The sequence below is a fragment of the Pseudophryne corroboree genome, chromosome 4 (genome assembly GCF_028390025.1).
Source record: "Pseudophryne corroboree isolate aPseCor3 chromosome 4, aPseCor3.hap2, whole genome shotgun sequence".
In the NCBI taxonomy this organism is placed as follows: Eukaryota; Metazoa; Chordata; class Amphibia; order Anura; family Myobatrachidae; genus Pseudophryne; species Pseudophryne corroboree.
In genome coordinates, this window is record NC_086447.1 from 81,329,040 (window position 1) to 81,354,716 (window position 25,677).

General features: G+C 45.3%; 1 protein-coding gene across 1 annotated transcript in view; it reads left to right on the forward strand.

The window, feature by feature from the left end:
- LOC134908938 (cytochrome P450 2K6-like) overlaps nucleotides 1–25,677 on the forward strand; it is a 183,973-nt gene that overhangs the window by 76,865 nt on the left and 81,431 nt on the right. Inside the window, exons 4-6 of the mRNA XM_063915200.1 lie at nucleotides 8,079–8,228; nucleotides 15,140–15,300; nucleotides 19,229–19,405. Of these exons, the coding sequence (XP_063771270.1) occupies nucleotides 8,079–8,228; nucleotides 15,140–15,300; nucleotides 19,229–19,405 (488 nt within the window). The remainder of the gene's footprint in view (nucleotides 1–8,078; nucleotides 8,229–15,139; nucleotides 15,301–19,228; nucleotides 19,406–25,677) is intronic.

A 25,677-nucleotide genomic window follows, 5' to 3' on the forward strand; every position in this document is an offset into this window, starting at 1 on the left:
GGATCTGTTAAATGACAATTCATTTTACTCTGGTCCCCCTGTAGAATTGTTTTTGGAGCTATTGAAAATGGTTTTGACTAGTAATTACTTTCTATTTAACAAAGAGTATTATCTACAAATACTCGGGTGTGCGATGGGGTCCCCTGTGGCCCCTGCGTATGCGAATGCTTTCATGTTTCATCTTGAACGTAAACTTTTTTTTTTAATTCAGTGAATATCGCTGTAATATCCCGTTTTTTACTAGGTATATAGATGATATCTTCCTTATATGGACAGGGACCAAGGAGAGTTTTATTGAAATGATGACGGGATATTAATACTAAAGATGAGAATATTAAATTTACTTTCAATATTCAGAGAGATAGCATTCACTTTCTAGATGTTAAAGTAGATAAAAAAGATTTTGGGTTTGCCACTACAATCTATAGCAAACCTACGGATTGTAATAAATATTTAATGGGCATCTAGTTTTCATCCGGCTCCCCTGAAGAAAGGGTTACCTTTCTCTCAGCTGCTCAGGGTACACAGAATATGCAATGATCCCAAGGAAGAAATAATACAGATGGATCGCATGATACATAAATTCCTAGAGCGAGGTTACTCAAATAGCTTATTACAAAAAGCAAAGATTAAAGCATTGGCAGCTCCTAAAATTAAACCCTCAGAAACAAATAAGAATAAGACTGAGGATTGCATTGTTTATGTTAATCAATTTTCAACAGCAAGTAAAAGGTTAACATCTTGTGCAAAAAGGCATTGGCCAATTATACAGTCTGATGTGGATTTGTCTTCAATTGCTGATAAACGTTTGATGCCATGTTTTCGCAGAGGTCGCAACTTGAGAGACATGTTGGTTCATTCAGATGTTTCTGATTTTTCTGTGAATAGATCTAGTAATTTCTTATCTAGAAAACCAGGCAATTATCGTTGTCTGGGCTGTACTACTTGTATATATCTTGAGCAAGGGGATACGTATTTTCATCCCCATACTGGTAAAGCGTACAAAATCAAACAATGGGGTAAATTTACTAAGGTCCCGATTTTGACCGAGATGCCGTTTTTTCTTCAAAGTGTCATCTCGGTAATTTACTAAACTCAAATCACGGCAGTGATGAGGGCATTCGTATTTTTTTGGAAGTAGTTGTAAAAAAATACGAATGAATACACCATCGGTCAAAATACGCCAGCAAATTAGTAGAACTCGGTCATTTTACTAAAAAGTGCAAATCTCAAAAGAGGAAAACACTTCCGTGAAAAATTACAACTCGTAAAAAAGTGCTAAAAAAAACCAGACCTGCTTTTTATATCCGTGATTGGATAGGCATGCACGGATCCATGAGATCCGTGCATGTATATCAGTGGGAAGGGGTAGGAAAGAGGTTATTTTCACCAAAAAAATTGCGTGGGGTCCCCCCTCCTAAGCATAACCGTCCGCGAGGGCTCTTTGAGCCGATCCTGGTTGCAAAAATATGGGGGGGAAAATGACAGGGGTTCCCCCCATATTTAAGCAACCAGCATCGGGCTCTGCGCCTGGTCCTGGTTCCAAAAATACGGGGGACAAAAAGAGTAGGGGTCCCCCGTATTTTAAAACCAGCACCAATGGTGGGAACTTTCTGCTCAAGCGGTGACGTCACTTTAGGTCAACCGCAGGGCAGAAAGTTCCCACCATTGGTTACAATGGAGCGCATAGGCGCTAGATTGTAACACTGCCGTGTGCCGCCTGTCACTCAGTACAGGAGCACACAGCCGATCAGGAGAGTGCTACAACGTGGCGCTCCCTGATTGGCTGAAGAAACCCACTTAGACAGAAGTCAGAGTGGGTTTCTGGCATTCGGGGAAAGGAGTCCCATGTGAAAAACATGGGGCCCCTTTCAGTTCGTGGCTCGGGTATCCGTTTTGTTATTTTATTCAAGTACCTGGATTACAAATGGTTGCCCCGAGGACCCTGGGACCCTGGATCTGGTGAGTAGAATTTATTCAACAGGTACCCCTTGGATTCTACTGGAGAAGAGGACCGACCTGCGTGTGAACATAAGGTAAGTATGTATGTATGTTTGTGTGCATGTATGTAATAAATCTTTACTTTCAAGGTGTGTGTGTCTTGTCTTTTTTTGGGTATTTTTTTAGTAGTAGTACTACAGGTACCAGCGGGCCCGTTTTTCCGCCGCATGCTGGTACTTGTGGTTCTCCAAGTACCAGCATGCGGGGAGGCTTGCTGGGCCTTGTAGTACTGCTACTAAAAACAATATCTTTTAATTTTTAAACAAAGGCTATCAGCCCGCCATCCGCAGCTCATTGGATGGGGGGGGACAGCCTCGGGCTTCAACCCCTGCCCTTGGGTGGCTGGGGGGGGGACCCCTTGATTGAAGGGGTCCCCACTCCCCCAGGGTACCCCGGCCAGGGGGTGACTAGTTGGATTTTTGATGCCACAGCCGCAGGGCACTATATAAAAGTGACCCCCGGCTGTGGCATTATCTGTCCAGCTAGTGGAGCCCGGTGCTGGTTTTAAAAATACGGGGGACCCCTACTCTTTTTGTCCCCCGTATTTTTGGAACCAGGACAAGGCGCAGAGCCCGATGCTGGTTGCTTAAATATGGGGGAACCCCTGTCATTTTTTCTCCCCCATATTTCTGCAACCAGGGATCGGCTCAAGAGCCCGAGGCTGGTTATGCTTAGGAGGGGGGACCCCACGCAATTTTTTATTTTATTTTACACTTTAATTAAAAAAAATTAAAAAAAATGAACCCCAGCACGGATCTCACAGATCCGGCCGAGATTCATTTTTAAAAAGTCGGCAGTGTTTTGCTAATCACTGCCGTAAAAATAAAAAATAAAACACGAATGACATCGACATCGGAACAAAAGAAAAACCCGAATACGACAGCTTTGTAAATTAGTCGTAATAAATTCAAAAAGTTGCAGTTTTACACTTTTGATGTCATTCGTGATTGAACTTTGACCTGAAACGGATTGACCTGAAATACGAATCTTAGTTAAATTTACCCCATTGTCTCACATGCACCTCAAGGTTTGTAGTTTACTATATCAAGTGCCCTTGTGGCTTACTTTATATAGGTAAAACTTCCTGTACGTTCAGAGAACGCATGGCACAGCACCGCAGTGCAGTGAAACTTATTCTTGAAGGTAAAACAATTGAACAGCCTGTAGCCAAACATTTTAAACAATGTGGGTCATAATCTGTCCAGTCTAAGATACAAAATGATTGATTTTTGTCCCAGAGAATAGACGAGGAGGTGATAGAAATAAGAAATTACTGCAATGCGAAACCCGCTGGATTTTTCGTTTAAACACCTTAGCCCCTAATGGCTTAAATGAATCTTTGACATTTAACAGTTTTTTTATGATAACTGGATTAAAAAATATTAGTAAAAAATATCTTTATTATTGTAATAGGATTTATATATGGGAGTATCTCTTAAATCATCTGTGTTAGTACATATGTTCAATAGTATTTATGCTGTTTTAATTCAGTATATATTTATATTTTTTTCATGTATTCCAGATCTCTGTAAATGTTTTGACGCGGTGAAGAGTTAATTGGTGTGGTCTGTTCTGACTGATGTCAGCGGAAGTCCAGGGATCTGGACATCCTGTGACCGTTTTGCACATGTGGTTGTTTGTTTGCTATAAAGGTAAGAATGTACTGTTCATGTTTGTAAAGCCTGACGACGGTTGTAATAAATACCGAAACGTTGCAATTGATTGGTTGAGGTTCCATTCATTTATGTAAGTCCTGTGAGTGCCGCTCGTTCATGTCTGCATATATATATATATATATATTTATATATATACAGTATGTATTTCATAAGGCAGCTGTGTTACAACAGCTTATACTGTATGTACCCCCCTCTATAAAGCCCCCTGGTACAGTACAATTGGTGATTCAGTCTGTGGAGGAGCAGCTCTGGCATGCAAGCTAGCAGTCAGCAGCAGCAGGAAGTGGTGCCTTTCAGACAGTCCGCACGGTCCATCACAGTTTATGCTGGCTTTAAAAGTGAAATTTGGTGTAAAAAAGGATTTTAATAACCCCCTTTACCTCAGCGCCAGTCTGGGGTCCGCAGCGGGCACCGCAGTTCGCAGCTAGGTGACCGCCGTGCCCTAATGCCGCCACTTGGTACTGGGAACCCGCTAACCGGGACCCCCGGTGTAATCACTCACCGCACCGCATCTACTTCAGCAACCAGTGCTGCCTGCAAATAACAAACTAAATAAAAGTTTTGTAGAAGATTCTCTGGAGCTCCAGGGGAAAGCACCCGGCTCCTTGGGCACATTTATCTAAACTTGGTGCGCTAGGAGGGGCATAGAGGGGAGGATCCAGCACACACTAATGTTTTCTTAAAGTGCCAAGTTCTATTGGACCCGATCAATACCCCATGGTACAAATGTCATCCCAGTATCCCCTAGGACATGAGAGAAATTGACTTTGCACCCCACCGCTATTGCTACTTTGCTCTTTAGGGGGTGCAGAAGAGAGTATGAGGGGAGTGAGAGACAAAGAGGGTGTCAGGGAGAGAGAGAGAGGAGGAAGCAAGAGAGAGAGAGAGAGGAGAATGAGATAGAGAGAGACGGTATCAGGGAGGAAGAGAAGAGCGAGATAGAGAAAGAGGGTGTCAGAGAAAGGGGTGTCAGGGAGGGAGGGAGGGAGACAGAGGGGGGGAGCAAGAAAGAAGAAGAGAGTATTAGTGAGAAAGAGGGAGAAACAAGAGAGGAGCAGATAGAGGAGAGCAAGAGTGAGAGAAAGCGAGAGATGGGTACAATAGAGAGAAGGGGGAGGAAGGGAAGGGAGAGATGCTACCTGTCACAGTCTGGCTAGGCTTCAGCACAGATCTCTGATGGGGGCAGGCACTTAATGGCATTAGGCCCCGCCCCTTTCCACCCAGGAATTGAGGGCACTGCAGTTTCAAACTCTGATGGTCATCCTGTACTATGGTTTAATATGATTAGTATATTATGGATTAGTAATCCAGCAGGTAATCAGAGCCTGGGGATCCATTGGGAGGAAGGGCTGGGGGGGGGGGGGGGGGGGGGGGAGCTAGGCTCCATACCTGACATTAAGCATGGGGAGAAAAAAAACAGCCATCATGGTGTCATGGTGGAGAACCACTGGTTCTATGCCATCGATAGCAAAACTATTTGACATCGGCCATCAACCGTCAATTACTTATAATCATCGATGGCCATCTCTATCCCTGCTGCCAAATAGGGGGTAGAGTGGGCCGGCCACACCAGGGCAATATTTGCACAGTTTTTTTTTAGTTTTTTTTTTTAGCTATCATGAATAAAACGTCTAAAATGGACAGGATAATATGGGTAGGCCAAAAAAACACATCATCTGAATACTTGATAACTACTGCATCAAGTTGGGAGTCACTGACCTTTCAAGCACAAGTGTTTGATGCACAGTAGTTTCCATAAAATGGCAAAGTAGCCAAATATAATACCTTTTTAATTGTACTATATGGATTGACTTTGTGCAGATTTACATACAGTATATGCATACATCACTTTACATGACTTTAAATGTACTTTTTTCGAATACTCAGTGGGGGAGATTCAAATGTTTGAAAAGTCGGTTGGGTGTCTGTTTTTTCCTGTCTATTAGATAGGAAAAAACAGACTCCCAACTGCCTTTTCAAACATTTGAATCTCCCCCAATGAATTTACTTTAAAGGTAACAAAGGCAAAAAAAAAAAATCTCTAAGCAATCTATCGCATAAAATCAGAGGTCATTTAACTTTTAGACCAAAGCGTGGAATTCATAATAATTTCTAGAAGATGGAATAATCAGAAAATACAATATTTGTCATATATTTACTAAATACAATTTGATTAAACACTTAAGTAGGAGGTATTGCCACAACATTTTACATACAGTAGCTGTAGGTCTGTCGACAAGGACGGGTCCCTATTTGTATAGACTTACATATGGTAGAGGGGAACCAGGAGCACTAATATGCCCACAATTTATATTTACATTAATCCGTGGTGAACATTAGTGATTAACAAAAAAATAAACAAATACAATGGTGCAGAGTGGGAAGGGGAGGGGCTGAGACTTGCTTTAAAAAATGTCACCCCCTTGTATTTACATACTGTACATTATGTGGCACTCCACCCCATCAAAATCAGTTTTAAATTGATTTGATTATTGTTTAATTAACACATACTCTACTGTATATGTTTCATGCTTCTATAATGCTAGTCCCCACTTATCCTGGCACTTATAAATTAGAGATATCATCTCCTATATATTTGCTTTAATCTGTGACTCTGTGCCCGTAACGCTGGGCGGAGTCACAGTGGCTGCATGCAGGGCAGGATCAGTCCCCTCCCTCGGTCCGCCCATCCCCGCCCCACAGATTAAGGCAAATATATAGGATTGGAGCTAAGGCCAGGACTACATCTCCCATCATGCCGCAGTATTTTGGGACGTTGCTGTGGTAGCGGCGGGCGCCATGTTGGGGCAGACGGGAAGCGTTTAGGCGGCAGGTTCCGGCCCGCTCATTGTTGTCCTCAGAGCCGGGTGTGCTTCGGGTGTCCGCCGGCTTCCTCATGCCCAGGGTCTGCGGGCGCCGGGAGGAGTGAGGGTCACCATGCCGTTGTGAGTATGCGGGGGAGGGGGAGATGTCGTGACCGTCCATTAGCAGGCTCCACCGCCGCTGCGACCCACCATGGTGCCCAATCCGGGGAGCTCAGTGGCCCGTGTCCCTTGCGTTGCCTCTGCTGGCGGCCCCCAGGCTGCCGAGTGATGTGTCCCGGAGCAGATCTTATAGATTGGGTGCACACAGGGCACCTGCACACGCTATATGTGTGTGATGTATAAGAGAATACCCATAGGCCACTGGACACAGGTGCAGAAGTTGTATAGTATTACGGCATGACACAGGTGCAGAGGTTGCATGGTATTCCTATATGCAACATACATGGATAATGTGTATAGAATGCTTATGGGTTACCTGGGTGCACAGGTGCATAGTTATGATACTTATACCCGCGACACTCACCGCATCCACCCACCACCCGTGGCACCTCCACCCCCTCCCCCCACCCGCAGCACCAACACTCGCACCACCCATGTCACTCTGCCCCCTCCCCCCACCCCACAGCACCAACACCCCGCTGGACCCCCCTGCGGCAACCAACGCATCCCCCACATCCGCTCCCACCCGCGGCACCTCAAGCCCCCACCCGTAGCTCCCACACCTGCAGCACCCCCCGCCCCTCCCCCCACCCGCTGCAACCCTGCCCCTCCCCCCATACCCACCTCTCCCCCCCTGCTGCACCCTTCACCCAACCCGCACCACCACCGCAACTGCCCCATCCTGCACCCACCCCTCCCCCACCCCGCACCCACCGCCCCAACCCTCGGAACCCCAGCAGCTGCCTCCCACCACCCAACTGCACCACCACTGCTCCAGCCCCTGCCCCCCTTCCGCACCTGTCCCCTCCACCCCCAGCACCCCCCCCCCTCCCCATCCACGGCACTCCCACACCAGCTTCTCCCACAGCTCTCCCACACCCACATCACCCCTGCTCCCAACTCCCCACCCATGCATCCCCGCCCCTCTCCTAAGCACAGCACCCCTGCTCCCGCACCCCCACCCCTCCCCTACCTGTAGCACCAGCCCCTGTAACCGTGGCACCCTCAAACCCACCACCCCCCCAAATTCACCACACCGGCAAACCAATCCTCCCCCACCCGTGACACCCCCCCCACTCCACCCCCACATACCCGCCTCTCCCCCCCGATACACCCGGTTAACGGGGCATAGCCCCTAACGACGGTGTGAAGAGCGCCCGTAGGGGCGCAATGAATCACCTAGTGATTGCAAGAAATATGTGGATTTTCTTATAGCCCTATCACTGAAGTACGAGTGAGACTCATCCTTAACTCTTGAAATTGACTGGAGGATGAGTTCCACTCGTTCTTAGCAGCAAAGGCTTTAACTGTGATATTAGGCATGATTAACCAATTAAAGTTGAATATTTTGAGTATCTAATATTTATAGCCTAAATTTTCCTGATAAAAAGATATTTCAGCCTTCATTTTACCTTAGGTGTTGCATTATCTAATGGGCATAGCTGGAAAGCGATGAAACAATTTACCATCTCTACACTACGAGACTTTGGTGTGGGAAAGAATATCATAGAAGAGAAGATAAATTACGAATCCGATTGGTTAGTAAAAATGATTGGGTCCTTTAAAGGTCAGTAGTTTGTCCCATGTGTACTTTTTTTTCTAAGTATAATTATTAAAGGTCAGTACAGTATTCAACAACAAAGACAATGTACAAACACACAGCAGTGGATCTAAAGCAGAAAACTACAGAGCAGGATTAGGCAAACAGTGATGCCCTTTCCCTCGCTAAACAGTCATACTTCAAGAACCGCATCTCCTCCCAGTCTTCTGTATCCCGGAGGTTCTTTGTCACTTTTAACTCCCTCCTCTGCCCACCCCAACCTCATCTCCTCTGCTCTCTGTCTGACCTTGACTTTGGAACTTTCTTTCCATCCAAAAATGACACCATATATCAGGACATCACATCCCACCAGAGCATCAGCAACCAGTCACCTCCTTTCCCTACCTCCCCTCCCATCCTTCTTACCAACTCTAGCATCTTTCTCCCATGTACTGTATCTGGTGAGGAAGTCATGGCCCTCATCTGTTCCCCCCCTCCACCTCCCCACATGACCCTATCTCCTCTCGCCTCCTCTGCTACTACTCGCCTTCTGTCTGTTCCCATCTTGCCCACCTCCTCAATCTAATCACTCTCATCTGGCACTGTCCACTCTGCCTTCAAGCATGCACTCATCTCCCCTATTCTGAAAAAGACCTATCCTTGATCCAAACACCCTCTCCAACTACCGACCCATCTCTCTCCTCCCATTTGCCTCCAAATTCCTTGAGCACTCACTGCTTGACCCATTCCAGTCTGGTTTCTGTTCTCTCCACTCCACTGAAACTGCCCTCACAAAGTTTGCAATGACCTCCATGCAGCCAAATCTAAGGACCACTACTCTCTGCTTATTCTTCTTGACCTCTCTGCTGATTTTGACACTGTGGACCATCCTGTCCTTCTGCAAATTCTTCACTCCCTTGGTCTGCATGATACTACCCTCTCCTGGTTGTCCTCCTACCTCTCTGACCACTCCTTCTCTGTATCCTCTCATGATATCACCTGCCCCCCCCCCCCCCCAATATCCACTAACAGTAGGTGTCCCCTAAGGTTCTGTTCTTGGTCCTTTCCTTTTTTCCTTCCTATAATTCCTCTTTAGGTGAGCTCATTAGCTCTTTTGACTTACAATATCATCTCTATGCTGATGATAATCAAATCTACCTTTCTTCCCCTGTCCTCTCCCCTGCTCTTGTCACTCGTATCTCCAACTGTCTCTTCTTGGATGTCCCAGTGCTTTCTTAAACTCAGTATGTCTAAGACTGAGCTGATCATCTTCCCATCTTCCCACACAACCTCACCTCCCACAATTTAATTATCTATTGATGGCACTACTATCTCCTCTAGCCCACAAGTGCACTGTCATGGAGTAATCCTTGACTATTGCCTCTCCTTCAAACCACACATTCAGCACCTCTCACAAATCTGCAATTTTCATCTCAAAAACATTTTGAGGATTATACCCTTTCTCACCCAGGATGCTACCCAGGATTACAAAGAATGCAATAAAAGAGCCAAAACAGTAATAAGAGCAGCTAAAATTGTAAAAGAAAAGCAAATCATTATAGCGAGTAAAGCCAATCCTAAAAGTTTTATAAATACATAAACAGTAAAAGGTTAAAAAAGGAGAATGTAGGCCCAATAAAAGATAAACTGGGAGCCTTAATAAACAATGACAAAATAAAAGCAGATATACTGAACAACCTTTTTTTTTCATCAGTATTCACCAGGGAGGATCAGACAGTGACAGTAGTGCATAACGACAGTGAAGGTAATGATCCTTGGCTAGATACTTGTTTACAGTTGTGCTCATAAGTTTACATACCCTAGCAGAATTTGTGATTTTCTGGCCATTTGTCAGAGAATATGAATGATAACTCACAAACTTTTCTTTCACTCATGGTTAGTGGTTGGGTGAAGAAATGTATTGTCAAACAACTGTGTTTACTCTTTTTAAATCATAATGACAACAGAAACTACCCAAATGACCCTGATCAAAAGTTTACATACCCCAGTTCTTAATACCGTGTTTTGCCCCCTTTAACATCAATGACAGCTTGAAGTCTTTTGTGGTAGTTGTGGATCTTTATTTTCTCAGATGGTAAAGCTGCCCATTCTTCTTGGCAAAAAGCCTCCAGTTCCTGTAAATTCTTGGGCTGTCTTGCATGAACTGCACGTTTGAGATCTCCCCAGAGTGGCTCAATGATATTGAGGTCAGGAGACTGAGATGGCCACTCAAGAACCTTCACTTTATTCTGCTGTAGCCAATGACAGGTCGACTTGGACTTGTGTTTTGGCTCATTGTCATGTTGGAACGTCCAAGTACGTCCCATGCGCAGCTTCCGGGCTGATGAGTGCAAATTTCCCTCCAGTATTTTCTGATAACATGCTGCATTCATCTTGCCATCAATTTTGACCAAGTTTCCAGTGTTTTTGTAGCTCACACATCCCCAAAACATCAGCGATCCACCTCCATGTTTCACAATAGGAATGGTGTACCTTTCATCATAGGCCTTGTTGACTCCTCTCCAAATGTAACGTTTATGGTTGTGGCCAAAAAGTAAAATTTTGGTCTCATCACTCCAAATGACTTTGTTCCAGAAGTTTTGAGGCTTGTCTCTTTGCTGTTTGGAGTATTGTAAGTGGGATTCCTTGTGGCATTTGCATAGTAATGGCTTTCTTTTGGCGAATCGACCATGCAAGCCATTTTTCTTCAAATGCCTCCTTATTGTGCATCTTGAAACAACCACACCATTTTTTTTCACAGAGTCCTGTATTTCAGCTGAAGTTATTTGTGGATTTTTCTTTGCATCCCGAACAATTTTCCTGGCAGTTGTGGCTGAAATTTTTGTTGGTCTACCTGACCGTGATTTGGATTCCACAGAATCCCTCATTTTCCACTTCTTAATTAGAGTTTGAACACTGCTGATTGGCATTCTCAATTGCTTGGATATCTTTTTATATCCCTTTCCTGTTTTATACAGTTCAATTACCTTTTCCCGCAGATCCTTTGACAATTCTTTTGCTTTCCCCATGACTTAGAATCCAGACACGTCAGTGCAGCGCTGGATGAAAGATGCAAGGGTCTTTTAGGAGTCCAGAAACTCACTGACCTTTTATACACACACTGATTACAAGCAAACAGATCACAGGTGAGGATGGTTACCTTTAGTAGCCATTCAAACCCGTTTGTGTCAACTTTTGTGCATGTTATCAGGCCAAAATCTCCAGGGTATGTAAACTTTTGATCAGGGTCATTTGGGTAGTTTTTGTTGTCATTATGATTTAAAAAGAGTAAACACAGTTGTTTGACAATAAATGGCTTCACCCAACCACTAACCATGAGTGAAAGAACATTTTGTGAGTTATCATTCATATTCTCTGACAAATGGCCAGAAAATAACAAATTCTGCTAGGGTATGTAAACTTATGAGCACAACTGTAAGTGAGGAAGTAGTCCTGGAGAGACTAAGCAACATAAAGATTAATAAATTACCAGGCCCAGATGGTTTTCACCCAAGGGTTATTATAGAGCTTAAGGCACAGCTTGCTAGACCCTTAAACTTGATTTTCTATAGTTCAATTAGATCAGGTATGATACCGAGGGATTGCCGTATAGCTGAGGTAGTGCCATTATTTAAAAGGTATCTAAAAATTATCCTGGGAACTATAGACTAGTTAGTTTAACCTCTATAGTGGGTAAAATATTGGAAGAAATTTTGAGGGGGTAGTATAGAGGATCATCTGTGAAATACTAAGTTTATTAGCAAGAGTCAGCATGGGTTTGTGAGGGACAGATCGTGTCAAACTAACTTAATTAGCTTCTACGAGGAAGTGCGCAATAATCTTGACCAGGGAAAAACAGTGGATGTGGTCTATTTAGGTTTTGCAAAAGTCTTCGATACAGTGCCTCATAGGAGACTGATCATCAAATTAAGGAAGCTTGGCCTAGGAAATGCTATTTGTACCTGAATAAGTAATTGGCTGGATAACAGGGTACAACAAGTAGTAGTCAATGGAATGTTCTCTAGCTGGGCACCAGTAGTCAGCGGAATACCACAAGGGTCCGTACTAAACTGTGTAAGGTAATTAATTCAGAAATCGTTGTGGAGTCTCTACAGAATGACTTATTTAAACTTGAAACCTGGGCATCTAAATGGGGAATGAGGTTCAATATTGAAAAATGCAAAGTTATGCATTTTGGGATTAAAAACAAACTTGCATCCTACACACCTATAAAAAAAAGATATCAGGGAACTAGAAAGAGTTCAAAGACAAGCTACTAAACTGATTAAAGGGTTAGAGACATGAGTACGAGGAAAGGCTATTAGGTAAAATATGTATACACTAGAAAAGAGGCGTCTAAGAGGAGACATTATTGATATCTTCAAATATGTAAAGGGTCATTACAAGGAGTTAGCAGGGGGTCTGTTTATTAAAAGAACTCTGTATAGGACACGTGGGCACTCGCTGAGGCTAGAGGAGAGAAAATTCCGTACACAACATAGGAAAGGGTTCTTCACGGTAAGGGCAATAAAGATTTGGAACTCCCTGCCAGAGAAGGTAATAATGGCGGACTCTGTAAATGTAGTATTTAAAAATGGACTGGACAGTTTTCTAGCTGAAAAAAGTATCCAAGGCTATAGCATTTAATATATTGTCATTAAGTATCTGGAAGTGGTACGAAATATATTTGTCAATTGGTACTAAACCATTAATTCAGCTGGTGCATTATAATGTGCACAGCTTATCACAGAATACAGGTTGAACCCGATGGGCATTTCGCCTCTTTTCAACCTCATTAACTATATTAGTATGTTACTATATTACTACAGTATGTTGCTAAGACCCTTATCCACTCACTGCAGGGACGTGGACTACTGTAATCTTTTCCTATCTGGCATCCCTGACAAATGCCTCTCTCCAATCCAATCTATTCTCAGTGCTGCTGTGAGGATCATCTTCCTCATCAAATTAACAACATCCACCTCCTCTCTCCCACAAACCCTTCACTGGCTCCTCTTCCCTTTCAGAATCCAATTCAAGCTTCTCACACTCACTTACAAAGCCCTCACCCACTCCTCTCCCATTTACATCTTTGACCTTATCATCCTCTACACTCCCACCTTTGATCTTCGCTCTGCTAATGCACTACCTACTGATTACCTCCTCTCACTCCTACCTCCAAGATTTTTCACGTGCTGCTCCCTATCTCTGGAATTTTCTACCTCTCAGACTCAGTCCCAGATGAAAGAGTAAGGAAACAAAGGACCGGGACCCAGGGGAGTAGGCAGACTACCGAAGCGAGAGTGAAATGTATCAAAGGACAGGATTCCAGAGGAGAGGAGTAGAGGGGTTTTTGTTTTACCTTCCACCTTACCCAACAATTATTGCACTTCTAAAAACGTTTTTGTTCTTTTACTTTTCACATAATGCAGCAATGTAAAGGAGAGGGAAAACTTTGCTTTAATAATTTAAGGTTTATTTGCCTTCCCCTCAGCAATGGGGGGATTTGGGGGGTTCTTGGCACCTCAGAATGTTCCAACCCACCAGTTTGATTTATTACATTTTTAAATGTTTTTAAATTGTTTTATCTTTTATACCATTGTTTCTGACTTTCTGTCTACTCTCTCTGGGGGGTGACACAGCATAGGTGGGCAGTGGGCTGGGTGTGACAGCGTGATCACATTATCATGGCCCCGTTCCCACTATGCAATGGAGAGATTACCGGCATTGCAAAGCAGGCGGCAGGGTTATGATCACGCAATTCATTGTGAAGTGGGCATCGCCAGGTGGATTGCGGGCAGCTGCGAGAGACTTGAATGCTCTGCCGGGCAGCTGGGAGCACCAGGAGCCTACCGGACGTTAGCGGGAGAGCATGCAATTATTATTTTTTTTACATTTATTTTCCCCAACACATCTCACACTTTATCTGCTAAGACTGGTCTGTACATTGGGGGTCATTCCGAGTTGATCACTAGCTGCCGTTGTTCTCAGCGCAGCAATCAGGCTAAAAATCGGTATTTGTGCGCATGCATATGCACCGCAATGCGCACGCACAATGTACGGGTACAAAGTCCTTTGTGGTTTTGCACAGGTTCTAGCGAAGCTTTCAGTCGCATGGCACAACGCAAGAAGATTGACATGAAGTGGGCGTTTCTGGGTGTCAACCGACCATTTTTAAGGAGTGCTTATAAAAACGCAGGCATGGCTGGGCAAACACTTGGCGGGTGTGTGACGTCAAAAGCCGTCCCACCATCGTTAGAATCAACGCACACGAAGAGTAACTACAGGGCTGGTCTAGTTTTGTACAAAAAGATTTTGCAGGCGCTCTGCTGCACAGGTGTTCGCACTTCTGCAAAGCGAAAATACACTCTCTGATGGGCGGCAGCAATGCGTTTGCACGGCTGCTAAAAACTGCTAGCGATCAACTCGGAATGACCCCCATTATATTGCATTCTGCTGCAGTACATTATACTCCAATCCTCTGCAGTCAGTTACATTGCGCTCCGCATCTTTGAGGCTGTGACTGCAGAGTCTCTGGCGTCTTACCTCCTGCGGCCATGTTGCACAACCCATGGGCTACACAGAACTTTGATAATCGACTGATCTGCGATGGATGCTGCATCTTTGTACACAGACACTGGGATTTTGCAAAGCTGCCGGTGGGCGCCTCAATACAAATTCAGCTGGCTGAGGCATTTGCATATTTTTACAGTCGCTGCGTCCACATTCACAGCTGCAAATGCATTTATGTACATTCCTGAATCAGGTCCATTCTGCAGCCATTTTCACCCAGTTTCCCGATATATACTCATTCTAATTGCAACTGTAGTGTGTCAGTCAGCTGCACCCATCCTGTAAGGGCTGATAATAGATCACGTGTGCTAATACTTCCTAAAGTACAGTTCTTGCAATTAACTATTTTTTTGCAATAATTCTAGGAAAACCGTTTGATAACACCATGATACTGAACACCGCTGTAGCCAATATAATTGTATCCATCTTGATCGGTCAACGCTTTGAGTATGACGATCCAAAACTTCAGAGGCTTATGACATTAGTGATGGATAGTGTCAGAATGCTGGGCAGCCCAAGTGTCTTTGTAAGTTCATCTTTATTGCAGTTTTTTATTTAATTTACAGGGCTGTTAAAATTAAAGAATCTAGAGCACTCTGGAGTGAGATCTTTGTATGGTGAAGATGAAAATTTGGTGAAACAATATACTTGAACAGCACTAGACTTGGTAAGACATCACTATATCAAAGAACAGGTCATTAGCCGCTACTTTCCGACATTTTGGCTACTCCGATCAATGGACTTCACTGCACGATGCAACTTTTGATTGCGAGTTCTTTTGAAGAACAGAGTGCGTCAGGAAAAGATGTCATACCCTGTAAGATCTGAGAGACCGCAATAGATGTCAGAATTGCTAATAGGCTAAATCCGGCAGTTCTGCGCATACGTATGCATCTCAGGGCGCACGCGCTAAGCAAATTTACACAAAACTATGCTATTTTATTCACAGGCGAACAAAGCTTTTCAATCGCTCTGCTGATTGACAGAAAGTGGGAGTTTCTGGGCGGAAACTGGCCATTTTCAGGGAGTGTGCTAAAAAACGCAGGCGTGCCAGGTAAAAACGCAGGAATGTCTGGAGAAACGGAGGAGTGGCTGTTCGGACGCTGGGCGTGTTTGTGACGTCAAACCAGGAGCTAAACGGACTGAGGTGATCGCAATCTAGGAGTAGGTCTGGAGCTACTCAGAAACTGCAAGGAAATTGCTTTCGTTAGCAATTCTGCTAATATTAGCAGAATTGCTAATCTTTCGTTAGCAATTCTGCTATGCTAAAATACACTCCTAGAGGGCGGCGGCTTTGTGTTTGCATTTCTGCTAAAAGTAGCTAGCGAGCGAACAACTCGGAATGAGGGCCAGTGAGTGCTTCTCTAATATGTGTGGATCATAAATGGGGTGCGAACAATGCAATATTAAAACACATTTATTTGTAAAACAATTGCAAATTTAACGGCACGTGTATACAAAATATCATAGTCAATGAAAAAGCACAATACAGACATAGGGCACAATTTCAGATTGAACACACCCCACCCAAATCTAACTCTCTCTGCACATGTTACATCTGCCTCCCCCGTGCAGTGCACATGGTTTTGCCCAACTGCTAACAAATTTGCTGCTGCGATCAGGTCTGAATTAGGCTCACAGTGGAAAAATCATTCACTGGTAAGTGAGGTGCAAACGGACTTACAGCTATCCGCTGACTGAGGGGATTTTCTGCAGCTCGGCATACACATGGGATCGCACACTCGCATGGCGAATTTACACTCCCCTTGGGTGGCGACTATCTGATCGCACAACAACAAAATTAGTAGCCCAGTGATCAGGTCTGAATTAGGCCCATAAATGTTATAAAGTCCTAGTTAATAGCACGACAAGGCATGTTCTGATTTGTGAAACAGTATAAAGGCCCTTATTCAGCTTCAGTAGCATATTTTGCTAAGGTAGTCATTCCGAGTTGATCGCTAGCTGCATTCGTTCGCTGTGCATCGATGAAGCAAGAAAAGGCACTTCTGTGCGCACGCATGACGTACTATTACAACGAACTATGTCATTTCACACAGGGTCTAGCGATGCTTTTCAGTCGCACTGGTGGCCACAGAGTGATTGACATGAAGTGGGCGTTTCTGGGTGTCAACTGACCGTTTTCAGGGAGTGTTCCAAAAAAAAACAAGGCGTGCCAGGAAAAACGCAGGCATGGCTGGGCGAACGCTGGGCGGGTTTGTGACGTCAAAACAGGAACTGAATAGTCTGAAGTGATCGCAAGCGCTGAGTAGGTCTGAAGCTACTCTAAAACTGCACAAACTTATTTTGTAGCTGCTCTGCGATCCTTTCATTCGCACTTCTGCTAAGCTAAAATACACTCCCAGTGGGAGGCGGCATAGCGTTTGCACGGCTGCTAAAAACTGCTAGCGAGCGATCAACTCGGAATGACCACCTAAATCTCAAAATCTGCTACTGAAAAATCTCATGGTGGGGATGCCCAGAACAGGGCAAGGCCGCCCAGCGCTGAGATCACATTTAATAATGTAACGCAGGCATCGCAACCATCGGGCTACTGGTGTTCCCCCTGCATAGGCTGCGCATGCAGGCGTTCTGGCACCATGCTTCCCCCTGCATCACCGCGTGTGACGTCACGCAGCCGCCCCTAAAACTGTCCGGACACGCCTGTCTGAAATCAGCAAGCCAAAGCCATAAGAATCAGTCATCAAATTGCAGACAATTTTCAATGACCCCAATTTTGCAGCTCTGTGTAATAAATAGATGCTGAAGGATAAATAAAATATCTAGGGATGGGCATGACGCATCGCATTGTGAATGTAATGCATCCCACCACTCACCGCATACATTGCATATGAATATTTTAGCAAAGAGTCGCTCACCTATTGAGAGCTGTCCTTTGCGATGTGGGGACTTCCAGGTTTAGGACCCAGGGTCCGTTTGCGCATGCTTCAAGTGACGCACATGCCGCAGGTGGTCCTGGGGGAATACGATTGGATCCCTTGCAGGGGTCAATGCGATGGAAGCCCGTATGCTTCTAAAGTGTAACACAATTTAAAAATTATGTTATTCAGCATATCCAAGATTTGGATTGTATCGCATTCTGGAGATTGGTGCATATACGGAAAGCTGCATTTTAAGAGGTTTGGCCGCATTTTTAGCATCGCTCCATCGGGATGCGTTCAATTTACCTACAATCAAAATCCCGACAGTCAAAATACTAACATCCATTGACTGACGTTCAAAATCCAGACATTTAAAATACCAACAAGGTCAAAATACCTACAGTACATTTAAAATGTCAACAGGTCAAAAGTCGACATGAGTTTTTCATGATTTTTCATTGAAACCGACTTGTTCATACTTTACCATCCCATTGGAACTGGAGGGGGAGTATAATAGTGCCCGAAGCATAGCAAGCGCATCGAGTCATGTGAGGGGACGCGGTACATTTATGCAGTGTCCATGTCGACCTATGTCGACATACACACCAAAAACAATGAAAAACTTGACTTTTTGACCTGTCGACATTATAAATGTTGGTATTTTGACCTTGTCAGTATTTTAAATGTTGGTATTTTGACCTTGGTGGGATTTTGACCTTGTTGGGATTATGACCGTCGGTCAATTGTTGTCGGCATATTGACAGTTAGGATTTTGATTGTAGGTATTTCATACTAAACCCGCTGTATCCTGCCCCTAATCACAATAGAAATGACAGAACATAATATACAATGGGGAGATTCAAATGCTTGAAAAGTCAGTTAGGAGTCTGTTTTTTCCTTAACTAATAAACAGTAAAAAACAGACACCCAACCGACTTTTCAAACATTTGAATTCCACCCAATGTACGAGTTATGATAATATTCTTCTGCCAACACAGAAAACACTGCTTTATACAGTAACATGTACATTGGGGGTCATTCCGAGTTGATCGTAGCTGTGCTAAATTTAGTACAGCTACGATTAAGCACTCAGACATGCGGGGGGACGCCCAGCACAGGGCTAGTCCGCCCGCAAGTCAGTACCGGGCCACCCCGCAGAAATGCTCAGCGGCAATGCTTTTGCATTTGAGTAGTAACTCCCGGCCAGCGCAGCTCCTGCGGCTGGCCGGCAGAACCTCTTCACTGCCCGGGTCGCAGCGGCTGCGTGTGATGTCACTCAGCTGCTGCGGCCCGCCCCTCCTAGCGGTCTGGCCACGCCTGCATTGGCTGAACCGTGCCCAGTCCCGTCCAGCGACCGCCTCTGCATGTCAATAAGGCAGAGACGATCGCTAGGCAACGACGGCCTTTGTCCATCTGGCATGTGCGGGCACACTGCGGTGCCAGCGCATGTGCAGTACTGACCCGATCGCACTGCTGTGATAAACTGCAGCATGTGATTGGGTCAGAATGACCCTCATTGTTCTTTAGTACACTATGCAATTTTTTCTACAGTATTTATCATTTTCTTTCTATAAGATGTACAATGCGTTCCCATCTCTGATGAGCTGGTTTCCTGGAGGTTTCAAAACTGTGCAAGAGAAGATAGATGAATTTCACTCATTTATCAGGGAGACGTTGACGAGCAGGAAGAATCACCTGGATGTAAACGACCAGAGGAATCTTATCGACCGGTTCCTTGTCAAACAAAAAGAGGTACAGTTACTGTTCTCTTGTTCTACAATAACAAATGTCAACTTGTGGCCCTAAGGCTTAGGGGCCCTGTCTGGCATAATAAGAGTAGGTGACACGGCATTGCATACAGGAAGGAAGTACAGCAGTCGCCACAATACTACTTTCCAGTGTATTCATTGCACTACAGTATATCAGGGTCAGGCAACGTGTGGCATGGCAGTTGCTGTGATACTATACATCTATTAGCATGCTCTAACAGCAAAACTGGAACATTGCATGCTGGGATGTGTAGTTGTACAGCAGATCATGGCAAGTAGTTTGAAGATTTATAACATCTACCAGCCCACCGTTTTGCAGTAGATGGAAGTGGTTATAAGTTGAAGCCCACCAATGTGAGCTGGGGGCACTAAAGTATGACATAATGTGAGCTGGGGGCACTATAATGTGACATAATGTGACCTTGGGGCACTACAGTGACATAATGTGAGCTGGGGGCACTACAATGGGACATAATGTGTATTGGGGACACTACAATGTGACATAATGTGAGCTGGGGGCACTTCAGTGACATAATGTGAGCTGGGGCACTACAGTATGACATAATGGGAGCTGGGGGCACTACAGTGTGACATAATGTGAGCTGGGAGCACTACAGTGTGACATAATGTGAGCTGGGGGCACTACAATGTGACATAAAGTGAGCTGGGGGCCTTACACTGTGACATAATGTGAGCTGGGGGCAAAACAATGTGACATAATGTGAGCTGGGGGCACTACAGTGTGACATAATGTGAGCTGGGGGCACTACAGTGTGACATGATGTGAGCTGGGGGCACTACAGTGACATAATGTGACCTGGGGGCACTACAATGTGACATAAAGTGAGCTGGGGCACAACAATGTGACATAATGTGAGCTGGGGGCACTACAGTGTGACATAATGTGAGCTGGGGGCACTACAATGTGACAATGTGAGCTGGAGTCTCTACAATGTGACATAATGTGAGCTGAGGGCTCTACAATGTGACATAAAGTGAGCTGGGGGCACAACAATGTGACATAATGTGAGATGGGGGCACTACAGTGACATAATGTGAGCTGGGGGCACTACAGTGTGACATAATGTGAGATGGGGGCACTACAATGTGACATAATGTGAGCTGGGGCACTACAAAGTGACATAATGTGAGATGGGGCACTACAATGTGAGCTGGGAGCACTACAATGTGACTTGGGGGCATGACATTGTGACATGTGAACTGTGGGAACTGCAATGTGGTATAATGTGAAATTGGAACTACAATGTGACAATATAAATCAGTAGAACTACAATGTGACACAATGGGGGAGATTCAAATGTTTGGAACGTCATTTGGGAGTCTGTTTTTTCCTATCTAATAGACAGGAAAAAACAAACACCCAACTGACTTTCAAACATTTGAATTTCACCCAATGTGTCCTGGGGGCATTACAATGTGACATAATGTGAGCTGGGGGCACTACAATGTGACATAATGTGACTTGGGGCACTACAATGTAACAATGTGTCCTGGGGGCACTAAAATGTGACATAGTGTGATTTGGGGGCACTACAGTGTGACATAATATGACTAGAGATGAGCGCCGGAAATTTTTCGGGTTTTGTGTTTTGGTTTTGGGTTCGGTTCCGCGGCCGTGTTTTGGGTTCGAACGCGTTTTGGCAAAACCTCACCGAATTTTTTTTGTCGGATTCGGGTGTGTTTTGGATTCGGGTGTTTTTTTTTTAAAAACACTAAAAAACAGCTTAAATCATAGAATTTGGGGGTCATTTTGATCCCAAAGTATTATTAACCTCAAAAACCATAATTTACACTCATTTTCAGTCTATTCTGAATACCTCACACCTCACAATATTATTTTTAGTCCTAAAATTTGCACCTAGGTCGCTGGATGACTAAGCTGGGCGACCCTAGTGGCCGACACAAACACCGGGCCCATCTAGGAGTGGCACTGCAGTGTCACGCAGGATGTCCCTTCCAAAAAACCCTCCCCAAACAGCACATGACGCAAAGAAAAAAAGAGGCGCAATGAGGTAGCTGACTGTGTGAGTAAGATAAGCGACCCTAGTGGCCGACACAAACACCGGGCCCATCTAGGAGTGGCACTGCAGTGTCACGCAGGATGGCCCTTCCAAAAAACCCTCCCCAAACAGCACATGACGCAAAGAAAAAAAGAGGCGCAATAAGGTAGCTGACTGTGTGAGTAAGATAAGCGACCCTAGTGGCCGACACAAACACCGGGCCCATCTAGGAGTGGCACTGCAGTGTCACGCAGGATGTCCCTTCCAAAAAACCCTCCCCAAACAGCACATGACGCAAAGAAAAAAAGAGGCGCAATGAGGTAGCTGTGTGAGTAAGATAAGCGACCCTAGTGGCCGACACAAACACCGGGCCCATCTAGGAGTGGCACTGCAGTGTCACGCAGGATGTCCCTTCCAAAAAACCCTCCCCAAACAGCACATGACGCAAAGAAAAATTAAAGAAAAAAGAGGTGCAAGATGGAATTGTCCTTGGGCCCTCCCACCCACCCTTATGTTGTATAAACAGGACATGCACACTTTAACCAACCCATCATTTCAGTGACAGGGTCTGCCACACGACTGTGACTGATATGACGGGTTGGTTTGGACCCCCACCAAAAAAGAAGCAATTAATCTCTCCTTGCACAAACTGGCTCTACAGAGGCAAGATGTCCACCTCATCATCATCCTCCGATATATCACCGTGTACATCCCCCTCCTCACAGATTATCAATTCGTCCCCACTGGAATCCACCATCTCAGCTCCCTGTGTACTTTGTGGAGGCAATTGCTGCTGGTCAATGTCTCCGCGGTGGAATTGATTATAATTCATTTTAATGAACATCATCTTCTCCACATTTTCTGGATGTAACCTCGTACGCCGATTGCTGACAAGGTGAGCGGCGGCACTAAACACTCTTTCGGAGTACACACTTGTGGGAGGGCAACTTAGGTAGAATAAAGCCAGTTTGTGCAAGGGCCTCCAAATTGCCTCTTTTTCCTGCCAGTATAAGTACGGACTGTGTGACGTGCCTACTTGGATGCGGTCACTCATATAATCCTCCACCATTCTTTCAATGGTGAGAGAATCATATGCAGTGACAGTAGACGACATGTCCGTAATTGTTGTCAGGTCCTTCAGTCCGGACCAGATGTCAGCATCAGCAGTCGCTCCAGACTGCCCTGCATCACCGCCAGCGGGTGGGCTCGGAATTCTGAGCCTTTTCCTCGCACCCCCAGTTGCGGGAGAATGTGAAGGAGGAGATGTTGACAGGTCGCGTTCCGCTTGACTTGACAATTTTCTCACCAGCAGGTCTTTCAACCCCAGCAGACTTGTGTCTGCCGGAAAGAGAGATCCAAGGTAGGTTTTAAATCTAGGATCGAGCACGGTGGCCAAAATGTAGTGCTCTGATTTCAACAGATTGACCACCCGTGAATCCTGGTTAAGCGAATTAAGGGCTCCATCCACAAGTCCCACATGCCTAGCGGAATCGCTCCGTGTTAGCTCCTCCTTCAATGTCTCCAGCTTCTTCTGCAAAAGCCTGATGAGGGGAATGACCTGACTCAGGCTGGCAGTGTCTGAACTGACTTCACGTGTGGCAAGTTCAAAGGGCATCAGAACCTTGCACAACGTTGAAATCATTCTCCACTGCGCTTGAGACAGGTGCATTCCACCTCCTATATCGTGGTCAGATGTATTGGCTTGAATGGCCTTTTGCTGCTCCTCCAACCTCTGAAGCATATAGAGGGTTGAATTCCACCTCGTTACCACTTCTTGCTTCAGATGATGGCAGGGCAGGTTCAGGCGTTTTTGGTGTTGCTCCAGTCTTCTGTACGTGGTGCCTGTACGCCGAAAGTGTCCCGCAATTCTTCTGGCCACCGACAGCATCTCTTGCACGCCCCTGTCGTTTTTTTAAAAATTCTGCACCACCAAATTCAAGGTATGTGCAAAACATGGGACGTGCTGGAATTTGCCCATATTTAATGCACACACAATATTGCTGGCGTTGTCCGATGCCACAAATCCACAGGAGAGTCCAATTGGGGTAAGCCATTCCGCGATGATCTTCCTCAGTTGCCGTAAGAGGTTTTCAGCTGTGTGCGTATTCTGGAAACCGGTGATATAAAGCGTAGCCTGCCTAGGAAAGAGTTGGCGTTTGCGAGATGCTGCTACTGGTGCCGCCGCTGCTGTTCTTGCGGCGGGAGTCCATACATCTACCCAGTGGGCTGTCACAGTCATATAGTCCTGACCCTGCCCTGCTCCACTTGTCCACATGTCCGTGGTTAAGTGGACATTGGGTACAACTGCATTTTTTAGGACACTGGTGAGTCTTTTTCTGACGTCCGTGTACATTCTCGGTATCGCCTGCCTAGAGAAGTGGAACCTAGATGGTATTTGGTAACGGGGGCACACTGCCTCAATAAATTGTCTAGTTCCCTGTGAACTAACGGCGGATACCGGACGCACGTCTAACACCAACATAGTTGTCAAGGCCTCAGTTATCCGCTTTGCAGCAGGATGACTGCTGTGATATTTCATCTTCCTCGCAAAGGACTGTTGGACAGTCAATTGTTTACTGGAAGTAGTACAAGTGGGCTTACGACTTCGCCTCTGGGATGACCATCGACTCCCAGCAGCAACAACAGCAGCGCCAGCAGCAGTAGGCGTTACACGCAAGGATGCATCGGAGGAATCCCAGGCAGGAGAGGAATCATCAGAATTGCCAGTGACATGGCCTGCAGGACTATTGGCATTCCTGGGGAAGGAGGAAATTGACACTGAGGGAGTTGGTGGGGTGGTTTGCGGGAGCTTGGTTACAAGAGGAAGGGATTTACTGGTCAGTGGACTGCTTCCGCTGTCACCCAAAGTTTTTGAACTTGTCACTGACTTATTATGAATGCGCTGCAGGTGACGTATAAGGGAGGATGTTCCGAGGTGGTTAACGTCCTTACCCCTACTTATTACAGCTTGACAAAGGCAACACACGGCTTGACACCTGTTGTCCGCATTTCTGTTGAAATACCTCCACACCGAAGAGCTGATTTTTTTGGTATTTTCACCAGGCATGTCAACGGCCATATTCCTCCCACGGACAACTGGTGTCTCCCCGGGTGCCTGACTTAAACAAACCACCTCACCATCAGAATCCTCCTGGTCAATTTCCTCCCCAGCGCCAGCAACACCCATATCCTCCTCATCCTGGTGTACTTCAACACTGACATCTTCAATCTGACTATCAGGAACTGGACTGCGGGTGCTCCTTCCAGCACTTGCAGGGGGCGTGCAAATGGTGGAAGGCGCATGCTCTTCACGTCCAGTGTTGGGAAGGTCAGGCATCGCAACCGACACAATTGGACTCTCCTTGTGGATTTGGGATTTCGAAGAACGCACAGTTCTTTGCGGTGCTACTGCTTTTGCCAGCTTGAGTCTTTTCATTTTTCTAGCGGGAGGCTGAGTGCTTCCATCCTCATGTGAAGCTGAACCACTAGCCATGAACATAGGCCAGGGCCTCAGCCGTTCCTTGCCACTCCGTGTGGTAAATGGCATATTGGCAAGTTTACGCTTCTCCTCCGACAATTTTATTTTAGGTTTTGGAGTCCTTTTTTTACTGATATTTGGTGTTTTGGATTTGACATGCTCTGTACTATGCCATTGGGCATCGGCCTTGGCAGACGACGTTGCTGGCATTTCATCGTCTCGGCCATGACTAGTGGCAGCAGCTTCAGCACGAGGTGGAAGTGGATCTTGATCTTTCCCTAATTTTGGAACCTCAACATTTTTGTTCTCCATATTTTAATAGGCACAACTAAAAGGCACCTCAGGTAAACAATGGAGATGGATGGATACTAGTACTAGCTAATAATACTAGTACTAATACTAGCTAATAATAATAGTACTAGCTAATAATACTAGCTAGATACTAGCTGCTAATATAGACTGGTTGATAATGAGATGTAGTATGTATAAAGAAGAAAGAAAAAAAAAACCACGGGTAGGTGGTATACAATTATGGATGGACTGCCGAGTGCCGACACAGAGGTAGCTACAGCCGTGAACTACCGTACTGTGTCTGCTGCTAGTATAGACTGGATGATAAATAATGATATAAAAAATATATCACTACTGCAGCCGGACAGGTATATAATATTATATAATGACGGACCTGCTGGACACTGTCTGTCAGCAGAATGAGTTTTTTATAGAAGAAAAAAACACCACACAAGTCACACGAGT